Source organism: Canis lupus, chromosome 4, assembly GCF_048164855.1.
Source record: "Canis lupus baileyi chromosome 4, mCanLup2.hap1, whole genome shotgun sequence".
NCBI classification, from domain to species: Eukaryota; Metazoa; Chordata; class Mammalia; order Carnivora; family Canidae; genus Canis; species Canis lupus.
The window spans coordinates 11595121-11613096 of NC_132841.1; the positions used below are offsets into that span (position 1 = coordinate 11595121).

At 37.6% G+C, this 17976-nt stretch overlaps 1 protein-coding gene across 7 annotated transcripts in view; it reads left to right on the forward strand.

Moving 5' to 3' along the window:
* The window catches only part of BICC1 (BicC family RNA binding protein 1), a 271309-nt gene that overhangs the window by 140303 nt on the left and 113030 nt on the right, over positions 1-17976 (forward strand). For all 7 annotated transcript variants that reach the window (XM_072823153.1, XM_072823154.1, XM_072823152.1 and 4 more), the window contains one exon: positions 17594-17663. In XM_072823153.1, coding sequence (XP_072679254.1) covers positions 17597-17663 — 67 coding nt within the window. In that variant the 5' untranslated portion in view covers positions 17594-17596. The remainder of the gene's footprint in view (positions 1-17593; positions 17664-17976) is intronic.

Here is a 17976-nt window from a genome sequence, read left to right on the forward strand (position 1 = left end):
CTGGCATACTTCTCACTTTGGGCCTTGTCCTCCTCTGCTGTGGGTCGGCTCTCTAATTAGATCATTATCATTTCCACACAGTTGTGCCTTACTGTTTTCCATGCTAAAGGAAAACAAAAGCTGCCTGTATTTGTTGAGATTAGAATTGTCTGTGGAAACAGAAAATTAGAGCCAAACAAATAAATTGGAAGATTACTTCTCATAAAAAAGAGTATAGGTCTGGAGTAGTGACAGTGTTCCCTAGATACCTAGTAAAGCAAAGTACTTCTACCTTTGCAGTTCCCCACTCTTAGGATATGGCCCTTATCTTCATAATCCAAGTTGGAGCTTCAGACACCACAGTCTAAGCAGCATGGAAGAAGGGACAAAAGACATTGAATCATGAGATTTCCTAGAAACTCCCAGCATTTCCCTAGGCAGAACTTAGTTTCCTGGCCATACCTATTTTCAGGGAAGTCAGAGTAGTTATTTTAGGTGTCCAAGCACCCAGCTAAAAATTGAGGATTCTAATTGGGAGAAAGGGGACATTGGGGTATGCACTTTGCAACTGCCATATCTCCCTTGACATCATATCCTCTCTAGCTACTGTCTTGTTTTTCTGCATCATATTGGAATCAAAATTTCTTCAAAGAGTCTAATCATATTCTACTTCTCAACTCAAACCAACTCCAGCACTCACACTTCTACTTATGTGATTGTATTAGGGTTACTCATGATTCCAGTGTTTTAAAAATCCAAGGAATACTTTGAAGTCTTCATCTGACTTGATTTCTTAGTAGCTTTCAGTTCTTTTCTTTTTTCCTGAGGAATTCCTGTATGGGGATTAGCCTGGAGTTTTTACTCTGTCTTCTATGACTTTATCATCACCTACCACCATTCTGGAACCTTATTCCCTCTCTGATGTTTTCAACATCTCCTATTCTACCCAATGTCCAAGTGTTGGAATTTCTCAAGGTTTAGTTTTTTAAAGTAAAGTAACAGATAAGATTCATAATTTTAACCATTTTTAAGTATTTTTAGACCATTTTTGAATATCGTTAAGTATATTCACATTGTCTCACAACCATCACCACCATCTATGTTTAGAACTTTTTTGCCTAGCCAAAGTGAAACTTTGGGACCAGGAAACAAGACCCATTCCCTATTCACCCTGTCTCTCTCTTACATTCTACTTGGTAAATTTTCAAGGTTACTTTCATGTCTAAATTGGAAGGATCTTTGTTTCTTCTTCATGTCCTTCAAAGGTGAAAGCCTCAGATTCCATGATCTTAAATATCATCCAATCCCAAATTTATATTTCCAATTAAATTTTTTTCCTTCTGATCACTAGGTTATCACCTTAGCCTGATATTTCCACTTGGCTGGAAATCCACTTCAATGGCTTATTGACTTTAAAAAGTGTGACTTAACTAAAACTTCTGTGTTCTTAGTCTCATTTGGTCTCCTTCTTATTTACAGTCTCAGTGATGACACTAGCCATCCAGTTATTTGACCCAGAAGCCTGATTGGTGACTTGATAGCTCCTCTTCCTCACTCCTCCCCAATCAAATCAATCAGTAGTCTTGGCAGTTCCACACTTAATATATGATGATTTGCTTCATTTTTCTTTATCTCTACCATCCTGACCCTTCTCCATGCTCCATCATCTCTTGCTTGATAATTGCAGTGCCCTCTTAGCTCATCTCTGTACTCTTTCCTGCCTCCAATGTGATCTGTAAAACACAAATAGGGTCATGTTTCTCCAAGGCTTAAAGCCCTTCACGGCCTTCCTAGTGCTGTTAGAATGAGACCCAGTCCCCTTACCCATGGCTCTCTAGGCTTTATCTGAATTGGCCCATGTGCCCCTCTCCACCTCACTGTTGCCCTTTTCTCTACCTGCTGGTTGTCTTTCATTTCCTTTAACATGAGTTCCCTCCTGCTTCAGGGACTCTGCTTGCTACTTTCTTTATGTTTTCTTGGCATCTTTCAGGTCTTAAGTGACATCCTCAGAGAGATCCCTCTCACCTAATACAAAGTGCGACCCCTCTTATTGTTCTGATTCAGGGCATCATGTTCTTTTTTAAACCCTCCCCCACTTAAAAAATGATTTATTCCCTCTGCCTTTATTTCATTTCTCCCAGCAGATTTATTTCATTGTGTTTGTTCATTTCTCCCAGTAGATTATAAGTGTGATTAGGGATTGGTTTTTTTTTTTTTTTTTTTTTTTTGATTAGGGACTGTTTAAATTCTATTCGCTATTTATGCCTAATGTTTAATGCAATGACTGGCACATATCTGGCTTGCAGTAAATATTTAGAAATGAGTGAATCTTTCTCCCTTTTCCTGACATGATTTGCATTGCCCTTGTTGATGTAATTGTGCTTCATATAATGGCATCTCTGTTAGGTGATATCATTGCAACTTGTAAGTTTCTTTCATGAAACTTCTTGTACCTTGTAATTAAAGTAAGGGTTGTTTGGTTGTTGGTTCCTGACTATACTATCAGCGTTGTGAGAGTACTGGCCACAGCTCTTTTGGACTATCATTGTTGCTCTTTGGTTAAGCATAGTGTCTTACACTCATCTTGTTATATAAATGAATGCATGGTGGTAAAAATATACTTCACCAACTGGTTCATATTTCATAATAGAGGATAGTTATTGCCATTTTATCAGCTGTGAATAAGTATTAGAAATTGAGGATGTACTGAGAGAATCTTAATTTCTTGAAACCACCATTTGGAAAGTTTAGTGGGTTTTTATTGTTGGATTCCTCTTAGACGTTAAGAACCTACAAATTCACAAAGGAAAAAAATGTTATGAAATTTTACTCTAAGAATCATATGACGATGCCTGAAATTTTGCCAAATGTAATTTTGCACTTTTTTAGATTAGTGAAATTTTAGTACATCTGCATGTTTGTCTTTCCAGGTCTCCCTTGTGACATCATTAGTACATTTAAGCCTCTTGAGTTGCTTCTTTGGAAATTTTCATAATCAATTAAATTCATTTTTGAAATGTATAAATTCTTCGAGTATTACTCATAACTTTTTATGGGTTCCACACTTTTTTTCTATATCAGAAAGATTTAAAATTACTTTTGCAGAAAAATACATTTATAGTAGATACTTTCTATCATACTGTACCAAATTTAGTAGGGTAATACTTTAATTTTCTGGCATCCTCTTAAATGTGGTAATTTGCAACATTAATTCAGGAAAATTTAGTGGTTTTAAAATTTCTGGCATGTGCAAGGGGATCCAATATAACTTTATGTTAGGCTTCATTGGACTCAGCTTCCCAGCAGCCTTTATCCGAGGGCCTCCCCACCAAATGCTCTAGACCCAGAGACATGCTTGCCTATAAAGCTTTTGTTCCTTCTTCCTAAGATCAAAGTCCAGCTCATTATAAAATGCCTGGGGCACAGGATTTTCTGATCTTGGTAGAAGCACCATCTACTCACTTTTTTTGAGTATTACTACGTTCCTGTTATTTCTCCTTTAACCCATCTCAGGAAAACAAAAAACGAGTGAATGGCTTGCTGGTTACATTTGGTATACACATGTTTAGTTAAGGGCATATTGTATTTATCTAAATAGTGATTTTGAAATAAATTATTTAGCTGCCAACATTATAAAATTAGGAGATTTTATATCCCAGTCTGGTTTGGTAGCTTTTCTTAGAAAATCTGAAAGTCTGGTTACTTTGGGCCAGCTTCTACACATGCTAGTTGGAACTACTGATGTGCTCCTGTTTGCCTTACCCTCTACCAGTCCCTCTAATTCCCTGACCCGGAAGTCTGGTGTCTGTTACCATTTATCCTTGTTGTCATACTGTTGGTTTTCTCATGGTGGAGTAAATAATCCTTGTACCACATCTGTAGGTCAAGAGGAACTATGAATGAGATAGCGGTGAATTCCAAGAAAATGAGAAAACATGTACTTGTTTGGGGGCAATGAATACTTTTTGTCTATTTTTTCATCTGTGTAATGTATATTTGAATTAAATATATATTTAATTCATATAAATTTTATATATATTTAATGTATATTTAAATACATTACATTACACAATGCATTGTGCCCATTCCTAACTGTTCCTCGCCTGTCTCCAATCAACATTGGAGCCAAGGATTCTTGATTAATATATATGATCCTATCAAAATAAGTGATTCCACCTTTGGTTCCCTCAGAGGATGGTAGATTGTTCTAGATACTTACAGCTCTCTTGCAAATGAAATGTTTAGGTATCCTCTTTGTGACTTGTCAGGAGGGTAGCTCATGTTGGTTTTACCAATAATTAGGCCTTGAAAGACCTGACAAGTTCACTGTAAGTAAAACAGACTTTGTCCTCAAAGATAATTTATCTTCGGAGGGGGTTTGAGCCTGTTTAAAATAGAAATATAAGTGGCATAAGAAAGACAATATAGCAGCTTGAAGGAGGGAAAGATTATATTGAATTGAGATCTTGAAGTTGCTTTTATGCTTTGTGATGAATAACAGGTAGAAATTGAGTGCAGGAGACAGTGGGATAATAGAACTGCTTATAGAAAGCAAAAAAAAAAAAAAGAAAAAAGAAAAAAAAGATGGGGATGGGGTCTGGGCAAGATAGTGGATGGTGGTGGTATTGAAAGTAGAGGGGACTGAGGAAAACTAAGATCAGAGGTGGGTTGTGGCCTGGTTGTGGATATCCTTAATATTCGCCAAGAAATTTGTGCCCAATTTAAGAGATGGTGAATAAGCCCTGGCAGACACAAGTTACAGGAGGGAAATACCAGAGCTCATGAATTGAAAGGGGGAAAACTAGAAGTGCTGTCATCAAGTTTTGTGATGTCCTCCAGGACTCAGAGGTTCTCCAGCTCAGCTCTCCCTTCCACCCTGATGGCCTTATCCCAAAGCTGATTCTTCTATAGCAGCAGGACTCCATGTGGCATTGTTTCACATCTAGAAGGAGAGAACCTTTATAGAAATCCTCTTGAAAAAGCCAAAAAGCTTCATTCTCAAAAATATCTATCAAACTAACCTCTTCTCATTTGTCTTTGGCCCATATTGGACCATATTGGATCACATGCCTATTCTTTCTTTTTTAAATTGTGGTAAAACCCACATACATGAAATTTACCATCTTAACCATTTTTAAGTGTCCAGTTCAGTGATAACAGAAAACATTCATATTAGTTGAATCACCAGCCATCACCAGCAGCCATCTGTATAGCTTTTTCCATCTTGTAAAACTGAAACTCTATTAAACAGTAACTCCTCATTGCCACTCCTGGCAGCCCCGAAAACAAGTCACCATTCCACTTTTTGTCTCTATGATTATTTTGACAACTTGAGGTAAGTTTCTCATATAAATGGAATCATAGAGTATTTGTATTTTTGTGACTGGCTGATTTTACTTAGCATAATGTTGTAACATATGTTAGAATTTCTTCCATTCTAAGACATTATGTATATATAGCACATTTTGCTTATCTTTTTATCCATTGGTGGATACTTGTGGTGTTTCCACATTTTAACCATAATGAACTGTGCGATTATAAATGTGGATATATAAACATCTCTTTGTGACCCTGATTTCAGTTATTTTGGGTATATAACCAGAAGTGAAATTGGTAGATGATGTGCTAATCCTATTTTTAATTTTTTAAGGAACTGCCATTGGTGTTCCACATTGCTGTTTTCCACAGCAGCTTGTACCATGTCTACCAGCCATGTGTAAGGGTTCTGCTTTATCCATATCTTTGCTAGCACTTACTTTCTGCTTTTTTTTTTTTTATAGTAGCTGTCCTAATGAGCATTTTTTTTTTTTTTTACGTGCTTATTAGCCATTTGTATGTCTTCATTGGAGAAAAGTCTATTCAAGTCTGCCCATTTGGGGATCAAGTTGCTTTTTTTTTTTTTTTTTTGTCATTAAGCTTTAAACGTGGCTACTCTTAAACCAGCCCCTGGCAGTGGAGTGGCATCATTCTATTAGATCCAGGTTGATTCCTGGATCCTGGGTAGACAGCTTATATTGCCTAGTTATGTATAGAAGATTGTGTTCAGTTTCAACACATGTAAGGAGATGGTGGGATATCATGGTGGAGATATGATTAGAAGGTTACATGTCTGAGTCTGGATCCTGAAAGGAGCAAGGAGAGATTTTACTAACTGATGTTGAAGCTTTTAAAGAACCATCTGGCAGAGTTAGTAATGCCTAACAAATACTGTAATGCCCACCAGCATGTCCCACCTCCCTTTGAATTGGCAGAATTATGTGTGTAGTTGACCAATGGAATATGAAGGAAGTAGTATGTTTTTCTTTGAGGCCAAGGGTAGTAAAAGATCCATGCAGGATTCTTCCTATCTTTCTCCCAAAGGGAGACAGAAGGCCATGGATTCCAGATGGGCAGCTGTAAAATGGAAGGGTCCCCAAACCTTGGGTCCCTGAATGTTTGTTTAGAACCAAGTTCTTTACTGATTTATGCAGTCCATTTAACAGGAGAGAGAAGCTTTTGTTGTAATAGTAGCATAACCAGCACATACCTCATCATTATTTTTTTTTTGAAGCAAACTTTTCTTGAATCCAGTATTCACTTCTTTGCCTACTTATCTAGTACAGCTTGCATAGAATTTTATCTTATTCATATGTGAGGGATACCCCTACAGATCTGCCATTGTGCTGATCTGCCATTACCAGGATCAGTGCCACTGGGGCTTACTGAGCTAAGTAGGATTATTTGCTTGAAGAAGATCAAGGAAGGTAATGTGGATGTGGTAAAATGTGTTGCTTAAAAAAGCATATAATGTGAATTCATGTAACGGGGTTAATGGGCCTATGAAAAGTCAGAGACTCGAAAATTACAATCAAGGTTTGATAACTTGATTTTGTTAAGATATCGATACTATTATATTTTTTCCCAAGTTACATACTGTTAAACCATTATATTCAAGTCATATACAAGTTATAACTGATAGTTCAGATTTAATCTTTTTATAACTACCCATGATAGCAGATATGATAGAGATACGGTTAATCCTTCTGAGGAATTATAATAAAGTGATAATTGGAGAATGAAATAGAATCATAGATCCTTATGTCCCAAGGGAACCAAGAAACTGGTTCTTCACTAACACTATAGGTCATCACAAATAACCTATCCATACCCCATGAAAACTCTCCTTGATTTGGAGTACAGGTCAGAAGGTGGGATCCATGCTTTCTTTCACCCACAGTGTTTTTAACAATTATAACCAAAATAGGTAACATAGAAATCAGGAGATGGAACACAAAAACCTAGCTCATTTTTAAAAATGGGCAGGTATAGTCTTCTGAGCTAGTGCTAGCTAGTGATGGAACTTTGGCATCCCACTCTACAAAGCCTATACTTGTCCCAACTTGCCACTCACATACTTACGCCACCACTTCACACATTTTAGTTGAAGAGTTTCTCATTATTATGCACATATACCTTGGGAGAATAAATTCTGTCAGTGATTTAGAGTTTATGTTCATTTAAAGAATATCACTCAGTTCATTTATTCTGATAAGCAGATTCCTCAAGATACCATTTTTTGAATGAGTTATGGGAGACTGTGTAGATGGAGCGGCTGTACTTAAGATACACCAAGTGCCGAGTAATTGGAAAGTCTTAGGTGATTGTTGCCTCTTTCTCCTTGGTTTATCTCCTTCATCACTGTTAATTACTTTAACGGATGCTTCTTAGATCCTAAGTGCTAGATTCAAATGTTTAAAAGTGAACAAGATACAGTTTGTTGGCTATCAGGAGACCACCTCATTGGTGGGATTGGTAAATTGAGCAAATAAATAAGCATTATAATGTTACCACAACACAGAATGGGAGGGGAGAGGCAGGTGACTTCTGACTGAGAGGGCTGGGAAAGTTTTCATAGTGGGGGGGGGGCGCATCTGAACTAGATTTTGGTCAATAAGTAGGAGATCACTGAACTTTTTGAAATAAATTAGTTAAGCCTGCATATCACGTGGAACGGTTTGCAGCTCCCTATCAATGATTCTCAGTGGGGCATAAAAGAGTCTTCACCTTGCACAGCAGTGTGGGACCATAAAAATAACTGGGCAAGATGAAACTGCAAACTGCTTTCAGTAATCAATGAGGAAATTGAATGATGTGCAGCTTCGAAGACTTTTTGTGAAAACATTAAAAATTTCCCTGTCAGTGATAGATATATAGGAATATGAAAAAGGTATTAAAACTACTATTTAATGCACTGTATTTAAATGGTAAAAATATAGGAATCATGTGTTTCATTTCTTTTGAAAAAATCGTCAATAGTTGGAACTGTGGCTTTTTTATTGCACAGTTTGTAATATGGAGAGAGAGTATTTTCTCTGCCTCAGTGAATTGTCATGACCGTAAGTCTAGATCAAATTGCAACATGTCATCCTTTGTACTTTCAAGGTTGTGAAATATCTCCCAGAGTGTCTTTAATGTGAAGTGTTTTGCCAGTTTCAGTTTCTCCTTGTCACAACCACTTTCATCATTTACATCCCCGAATTTCTCTTCAGTAAGTCTCCTCTGGCCTCATATCATCAACCCCTACCTACTAGTGGCAGCATCAACATTCCCATCCTCCCCTATGGATTCTATAACCCTGATGTTTGACTCAAGTTTCACTTCCAGCAATGTCACTGTTTGTTTGTTTGCTGTGCTTTCATCTTGACTGGCCAGTTTCCACTTTTGATTATCCATTTTTATAAAATCTCACTTGGTTTTGGTCCTGGGAGACAAGAAGTCAGGAATTGTAATTCCTTGCTTTGCTATCTGTCCATGAACTAAATACAGATGTGCAGTGAGTAATCCCCAAGAGACCTTGAAAGAAGCAGCATGATTAGTCACTGATCAAGATGCATGTTATATATGTATGTGTGTGTGTATATATATATATATATATATATATAGTATACTGAAGAGCTGGCAGTGGAATGTGTATTTGATGCAACTACTCATAATTAATGTACTTTGGTAACTGGAACGTAAACTTGTCTTGTTGGGGGATTGGTGGTGTTTACCTAAGCATGGTAACTAAAATTTGTGCATCTTTCAACTGTGCAAAGCCAGGACTGTCTATATGGACTTCTTGAGTGGGTTCATCCTGCCCTTTGGTGGAAGTTCAGCATCTGTAGCCCTGGCCACTGGATGCCAGTGTGGCCCACTGTTGTGTCACTGTGACAACCAAATGCTTCTGACATTCTCTGTCTGTGCCTGAGGGTGGTGATCCTTCGCTGGATTTTGAACTATTTGGGGCTGTCTCTGGGTTACTCTGTCATTAATGAATCAGAGTGTTGAGGGGCAGCCACTCTGCTGCTAGTTGAGCTTTCAGATGAACTCCCCATAAGTATATGGTGCTTTCCACTTACTTCATAAGCCAAGTGGGTCAGAAATTACTCTTGCCAGAGGCATGTGACTTCAGGACTAGCTGGACTTTGCTACATACCTATCTGCTGCCTGACTTCTTTGAATCATCATTTCTTCATCTGCAAAATATGTGAAACATATCTGATATACAAGATTATTGCGTGGAATACATGGGAAATATATATGAATATTAGACAAATATGAAGAATTGTTCTGGAGATGATGAATAACTCAATCAGTAAGATGCATTTCTTAGATTTAAAATGAAATGCAACAGAGCCTTCTAATGTCTCCGCAAAGTAAACATCCTCAGCTTTTAGATACCCCCTCATGTGAGAAGTTCACTACTTTCCCATCTCCACTTTTCAGAGTTTTCTAGTTGGCTCTTTTCTCATGTAGCTCTCTTCATGGTGAAATGCAGCAAATTGACTCACAATCCATTAGTACGTGAAGTAACTTTAGACAGCCTTCTCCATGAGGATAGACCTTATTTCTCTATTGATATAAGGAAGATAGAGCACAAATGAGCTGTGTTTTTTTTTTTTTTTTTTGTGAAGCAGGCTGCAGATGGCTCCCAGCTGGTAGCCATTTTGAATGACGAATTTTCAATCGTTTAGAGTATAAATGTCAAGTTAGAGTGTTCAGTGTTCTTTTCCTGGTCCAAGAATAAATATTTCGAGTAAAGTCAGCATAAATAGACATCTCGTTGGTTGATCTGAGATACTGTTTACTTACCTGTGGATTTTTAACTTAATGTCTGGATTGAAGAATTTGGTGAAATAAGCACGTTAGTAGAAATGTTGGCTTGGCAAGGGTTTCCATCATCTGTAAGATATTATCCTATAATTGCTGCAAACTTGCAAAATCTGTAGTATAGTGAACATTGGTAGATATGTTCTCTTTCCACATGGTGTACTAATCTGGAATTTGTTTGGAGATGGAAAAACATTATCATTTGAGCATTGAAGAATATAAGTAGAAATTTTTTTATTGTAGATGAAGCTACATGTAGAATTTGATTGGATTTTATTTGTTTTATTCTAATTTTGACAAGTTATTTTGGTTAAGTGAAATTATTTAAATGATTCCTTGTAAATCTGTGATGAAATGTTTTTCAATAGCTGATAGAACTTTTTTTCCAATTAAAAATTTTCCAAATTCCAACACATGTAAGCATTATTCTCCCTTGCCATCTCTTCCTTTTTTACTCCACATAGAAACTCAAACCAAACTGGAACGTAGGATTCTATGTTTATTAAGTATCTTTTTAATATAAAAAAGCAGTGTTACTACTCTTTGATTAGGGTACATTATGGCCTGTTTACAAAATACAAATATGAAAAAGTTAAGATGACTCATTAGCTCCTAAGGTATTACATATCCACAGTATGCTATCATCATCAGACTTTTATTTATGAGAAAATAACTTTTAACTGTAGATGAACTACAAAAATACATATTCTGATATAAACAATCTTAATTGCTTCATATGTTTCAAAATTGATATTCTTGGCTCAGATACTTTTGTTACTATAAATATTTCCTGTCCGTCAAATCTGAGATTAGCATAAGAATGAAGTTACATTTCCATTATTATGTTAAGTAATGGGTATAGCAATCTAACAATGGGAACTTAAAATAGTTATTTTTCAAATAGTTTCATCTTTAGATGACCAACTCCAAAATCTCCTCCCCTCCCATGACATATAGGATTGCTGCTTATAATAGAAGAACTAAAGAGACCTAGCAGAAATTGGTAGAATTGAGAAGACATTTTCTTGACAATGAAGATGTCCAGAGGTTGAAACTGACCTATTTGGTTTTGTTTGATTGATTGATTGATTGATTGATTTATCACACACACACACACACACAGAGAGAGAGAGAGAGGCGGAGACACAGGCAGAGGGAGAAACAGGCTCCATGCAGGGAGCCGACATGGGACTTGATCCTGAGTCTCCAGGATCACGTCCTGGGCCAAAGGCAGCGCTAAACTGCTGAGCCACCCAGGCTGCCCGAAACTGACCTATTTGAAGTGGCATAAACATATGCATCCAGAATTCTGAGTTAGACCAAGTCTTTAGAATATTTAAGGTGTCATTTAGTGTTTATTGAAAATGATTCAGTAAACATTGAGCTTTGATTTTTATGAAGGTAGAAACCAGGACAATAATATTAAAGAAACAACACCCAAAAAACTAGCTAGAACTCACCTTAGGATTTTTCTCCCTGAGACAGAAGATAGTTATTTTCTTCCTGGAGATTTTGTGGTTTGCTCACTGAGGCATTGCTTCACCTAATTGGCATCATGATACCTGGACTCCTTGTTTCACCAGGAAGCACTAGCCATTTTAAGCATGTTTCCCAGTTTTCAGTTCAAATTTCACACATCTTATGTTTTGCAGAGGGGTTGGTCAGAGTTAGCCACTTAGACACTTAATTGAATTATTCCTTGAATGCAAATTGCACATTTGGACAGTATCCTGGCTTGCTTAAGAATTGGGGCATAACATTGATTTCTGGAAAGTAGTTTTCTTGTAGGAATTGGTTGGATTGTGGAAAATGTATAATATTCTTTTGAAAAGCTGTCAGTGTTTTTATCCATTATGAGATCCTCAAAATTAACTACTTTAGTGGTCCCAGTTCTGTGATTTTTAAAAACATCACTTTAATACTTAAAATCCAAACAAGTTTTAAATAAAACTTGTGAAGATGCCAAGAGATTGCCAGCACCTCCTATTCTAGTTTGCCCGTGATTATCTCTGTTGATGTGCTGATCCTGCAAAGGTGAGTAAGCACTTAAGTAAGGGTTGTCTGGAAGCCTTGGGACATCTTTTTAAGACTATAACTCATCTATCTGTAAGCTTTCTAGCCACCCCTCCCCCCCTTTTTTTGCCTCAGGAGAAATCCCAGCTTTATCTCTTGACTTCCTATAGCTGTTTTATTAATGTACAGCTTCTAGAATAATGGGTTAAAATAAGTGTTTAAAGTAGTTAAGGTCTGATTTAATGTTTATAGAAAATTAATCAAAATTAGTAGTTTGTTCTTTGAGCTTTGGTTTTGCAAAGGTAGAAACAGCCATAATAAGATTAAAAAAAAAAAAAACCTAGCTGGAACTCAGTTTGTTTTTTTGTTTTGTTTTGTTTTAGACATAAGAGAGTCATTTTCTTCTCAGAGGTTTTTGTGGAGTCTTTGATTTCAGCCCAGCTCTGGACCTCACCTTTTCTAGCTCCTCTATTTACCTTGAGTTACCTTTCTGTTGTCTTCATGACCATTTAGGACATTTTCTTAAACATAGCTTGTTGGATACAGAGCTTCTGACTTGCTTAGTTAGTGCCCTAGGTTCTATGTCTGCACCTCACGATCTGCATCCTCATCCCACTTCTGCTAGGGCTCATGCTTCAGCTCCCTTTTCAGTAATCAACTTCAGCAGCTTTAGTCCTAGGGTTCCTGGACTGACGTTGCCCTGTACTCCCAGCAAAGAACTGTATTTCCTCCTCCTCCTGATCACTCTACTGCTCCATAACTGGTTGAGACTAAAACCAGCTATTCGTGTGCAATGTCCTTGCTGTAGGTACTGGCTTGGAGTCATTGGAGGTGATGGTTTGAAAAGTTTCATTGATTACTTCCTAAGGGAATTTTTACTTCTAAAAGTGAAGTAAATATGGCCTCTTCATATTTGTAGTTACTTTCCCAGTTTTTAGAGTTGGTTTGTGCTGAATGATAACCAACCACACATGCTGGATGGCTTTGATTTGTGTCATGTCTTCAAGTCCCTATGAACATGTCCATATGCAGATCCATAGGCAGGTAGAGAAGACATGAGACCTACTTGCTGTCCCGGTTGTGTGAAATGAGCCTTGAAGCACCTTAGACTGTCTGGAGTACCTGCCCTCCCTCCTCCTAGACTCCTAGACCTTTCTACATGTACACCTCTCCTATATGGGACACGTTCTCCACCTTTTCTCCAGCTAGCTGTTTCTCTTCCTTTAGTCACAGCATTAATAGGCATTTCCTTGATATAACTTTCCTTTCTTTCCATGTCTGGGTTAGGACTCCCTCTATACTCTCATTATCACCCTGCCCCATTCTGAAACTTGATACATAGTACATAATGGTGGATTAACCTGTCCTCTCTCTTGTTAAACCATGACCTCCTGGAGGGAGGCACCATGTTATTTCCTGTTGTATCAGGTGTTTCCAGGACAGTGCCTGACCAAAAGTAATCAATATGTAATTAACTCAAGGGTCAATATTATCTAACAATCACTATAGACCATGTTCTTTGGGGTTTTCCATGTTTTTTGTTTTTTTAAGATTTTATTTATTTATTCATGAGAGACACAGAGAGAGAGGCAGAGACATAGGCAGAGGGAGAAGCAGGCTCCATGCAGGAGGCCTGATGTAAGACTCCATCCCAGAACCCTGGGATCATGCCCTGAGCCAAAGGCAGACGCTACCCAGGATTCCCTTCCACATATTTTCTTACCAAAACCTCCCAACAATTCTATGAGTAGGTACTGTAATTAATTATACAGAGGATAAAAAGCTGACAAAAGTAATCTACCCATCATGATAGCTAGAAAGCGGCAGAGGTAGTACTTGACCCTAGAGCCACCCGTGCTTAATGGCTGGATTAACAACAAATAGAGGGATGTCTCAGAAGGTATCCAGTTGGAGCTCTGTATGGTGATTGCAGCCTAGTGAGTGACTTGTATGCTTGGCATGGACTGGCCACAGATCACGGAATCACTTTTTTCTAATCATAGGCAACAGGTCAGTTACGGGTGTCAGATTCTAGTAACTAGTAATTTGTTTTCTCTAAAAGGTTTGACATTTACTGTAGCTCATAAAACTTTGGGGATCATGAAATTTGAAAGGTAAAACTCTGGTTTTAGAGTTAGGGATACTAAGCTTGGCATAGTCTCCCTTCCCCACAGATAGTGTCAATGTGGGTAGTTTGAAATTGAGTGTTTCTGAGTCCCACCACTTCACTACACAGTGGAGACCCTGGACTGGTTGGGAGGCTTAAAGAGAGTATGTGTAAAGTAGCATTTTGACTTGATGGCTCTTATCCACTATGAGGCTGTTTTCTGTGGCATATTATTTTCTGTCATGGAGCAACTGTTCGTGTTTAATATGGGGAAACCATATATATGCAGGGTGATTTCTAAGAAGTTCTGCAAATGATTAAGATTTTAGAAAGTTATGTCTTGCCACCATATATTGTCAAAGAAGCTTCTCTATTTATAGTATTCTAATTATGGCACCCAACATTATTTACTGGATTAAATGGCCAAATTATTTAATTTAGGAAAAGTATACAGATTATTTTCTTACTACTTCCCCACCAGCAGCATTATAGTAAAATCTCATTTTTCCATTTTATCTCTTTGGGTACCTTAGCCAACATAGAGGAAAATTCTGAATCAATTTTTAGTCACTTTGAAGATACATGTATGAATAGTAGCTCGAACTATAGGTAATAAATGTGACCAATGAGGGATGCCTGGGTGGCGTAGTGGTTGAGCATCTGCCTTCGGCTAAGGGTGTGATCCCGGGATCTGGGATCGAGTCCCACATTGGGCTCCCTGCATGGAGCCTGCTTCTCCCTCTGCCTATATCTCTCCTCTCTGTGTCTCTCATGAATGAATAAATAAAACTTTAAAAAAAAAAACCGTGACCAATGAGAAGTCCCTCCTCGTTGGAGCTTCCTGCCCTTATTCAGTGACTTTTGAACTTACTCATAAATTTACTTTTCTTGGCTTTCAGGACTTGAATGATTTTGAAGATTATATTTTAGAAAACCTTTACTAACCACCTCCCTTAACTCGACCTTTTAAGACAATGGCTGTGAGCCATCTTTATGAACAGATCTTGTGCTAGCACTCAGTCCACCGTCAGACAGTTGGCTTTTTTCTTTGTGTCTCTGACTGGACTGTAAACTTGTGGACACCAGGAATTGTGTCTTATTCATAGCACTTGTGGTACCTAGGTAGGCTCTTGATAAATACTTGTAGGATGTTAAAGTCATGTGTTATGCACAAATCCTAAAGCATATTTTCAAATTTGTATATACATGTTTTAAAAAGAGGTCCTATGTTCCAAATAGTTTGGTTGTTAAAAGTGTGGTCTTTGCAAGAAGTCTGGTGTTTTTATCCACACTCTGCTGCTTCTTAGCTGTTTGAGGAATAAAGAAATCTACTTCATAAGCATGCTATGAAGATTCATTTACCCAAAGGTATCCTATACTTGCTGTGTGCAAGGTAGAGAGCTTACTTTTATTTTGCAAACAAGTAGACAAAGAAATAGGAGAATTTCTTGTAAAGGGTAAGAAGGAAATGTGTAAAGGGATTGTGTAAAGGGTAGGAAGGAAATGAACATAGTAAGGTGGGAAGAATTAGGGTTGGGGTCATACAAGAGTAGAAGGGGGAAGGAAATGAACATAGTAAGGTGGGAAGAATTAGGGTTGGGGTCATACAAGAGTAGAAGGGGCTGTGGCAGCTGGGCGAGTGAGTGTGGACACAAAGGCCCTATAGGGAGCCCTGCTGGGCATGGACTTGGGGCACAGAAGAAGCTGAAGAGGATGGTGTTTATTTATTTTATTTTAAAATGTGGATTTAGAGTTAACAATATAGTGGTGAAGACAACTAAATACATTAAGAAGGGTAGCATGAGATAGGCCAGGAGTTACAGGGTTGAGATGAACAAGTTCACCTACCTGTAGGGCCAGGCCAGTACCTTGACTTAGTGAGAACAGGATGACCTCACTTATGTTTTTCAATGTTTAATAGATACACAGGTGTAGAGAAATATTTCTCTGAGAAAAACAGCAGTGCAAACACCATGATAAATGGCAAATGAGTAATACGAACATGATGATAATAGCAAGTGGCTCTTGACCTCTGTGTGAGAGACCTAGTGAGGGTTTGGGGAGCAGCCCAGAGCCTCCTGGGCATCTGGTCCTCAGTGTCAGCCAAGTGTTGCCATGTGGGAATGTGGGATCCAAGTGCTAAATCTGTCAGGTTTTCCAGAGAACTAGAAATCTTAATTTCTATGTGAAATTCCCAGAGTTAGAAATGTTGGCTCATGTTTTAAAAACCTTATGATGGGTAGACAAAATGCATCTGTGAGCTGCCAGTTTGAAACATCTGCTGAAAGTTCTTTTATGCTATGAAAAGGGGGATTATGTGAAGTATGATGCATGTTACGTGTTAACTGTGTAGACTTACGCCCAATACATAGCCAGTACTGAAGGGATGAAGGTACTTTTTATTAATTGCACTGTTTAGTTGTCTTCACCTTTAATTTGTTTAGTTAACTCTAAATCCATATTAAAAATCATATATTATCCTACTCTCACTGAAGTGATTAATGTGTGCTAGTTTTATTCACCTATTAATTTGTTTTGTTTTGTTTTTTCTGTCAGTTTGGTTAATTCTGTATTCATGGTACAAACATAAACATTAATCTAGTCTTACTCATGTGGTAAAAGTAGAGAAGAACAAAGGATGAACTTTTTTTGGTTACTCTTTCTTACTTACCATCTACTGCTTTTGCTCTTGGTGGTAGTTTCCCTCACTTATTCTTGTACCATTTTGCACATTTGGGTCCTAATCACCCTGGCCTGCGTTAGCCGCGTAGAAGTGGAAAAGAACTGTGGCAAAGATGCCATTTTGCACCAGGCAAAGGATGACGGGAATGCAACCTTACGACATGATGTCGTGTTTAGAGAGATTTTTCATCAGATTTTAATGAAATACAAATGTGCCCAAAGCAAGTTATTAATTTTTTTCTCAGAAAAAAAAGTCTTCATTTAGTATGGCCTAACCCACGTAGTTTTGTATTACAAGGATTATGTTTGGTGTGTTGCAATCTGTTGGCAATGGTCTTGGGGAATTTTATTCAGCACAAGCATCTCTGACAGTTCTGGCGTCAAGTGGGGTCAATTACTTGTTCATGTACTTTTGGTCTTGTTGTCTCTATGTTAAAACTCTGAAGCATAACAGAGAGGAACACTGGGAGTAACAAAATATACTTGAATATTTCTAATAGATTAAAGGCTTATAAAAATGAATCTCTCTTTTCAGCAAGTTTTTTTTTGCGTTGTTTCAAAATGAGATCATTTATCAGCATGAGACTAAAGACTTGAAAATAAATTTTTTAAGAAGAATTTTATCTGTAAATACAAGTTCTTAATTGAATCAATATTTTTCTCTCTTAATTTTTGTTACAGATCATGGAGGAAACAAATACGCAGATTGCTTGGCCATCAAAACTGAAGATTGGAGCCAAATCCAAGAAAGGTAAAATCATGAAAGATGGAGAAATTGGTGGCTTTAATAATGGAGACTGGAATTACTGGAGGTTTGCTGGTAGAAAATTAACCTTTATTCTTATCATGTATGTCCCCAAATAGTTGTGAAATAGCAATATTCTGGAAGGTTTATCGTAATTAAAAATTGTGCCTTTTATCCAACATAGCAAATACGATTTCAGTGATGTCTTTTCATTTGATGGCCATGAGTCATGGTGACTCTCTACATGTAATAACATGTTTTCAACACATAAACTCCCAGTGTTTATTCTTTAGGCTTCTTCTTTTGTGCCACACGAATT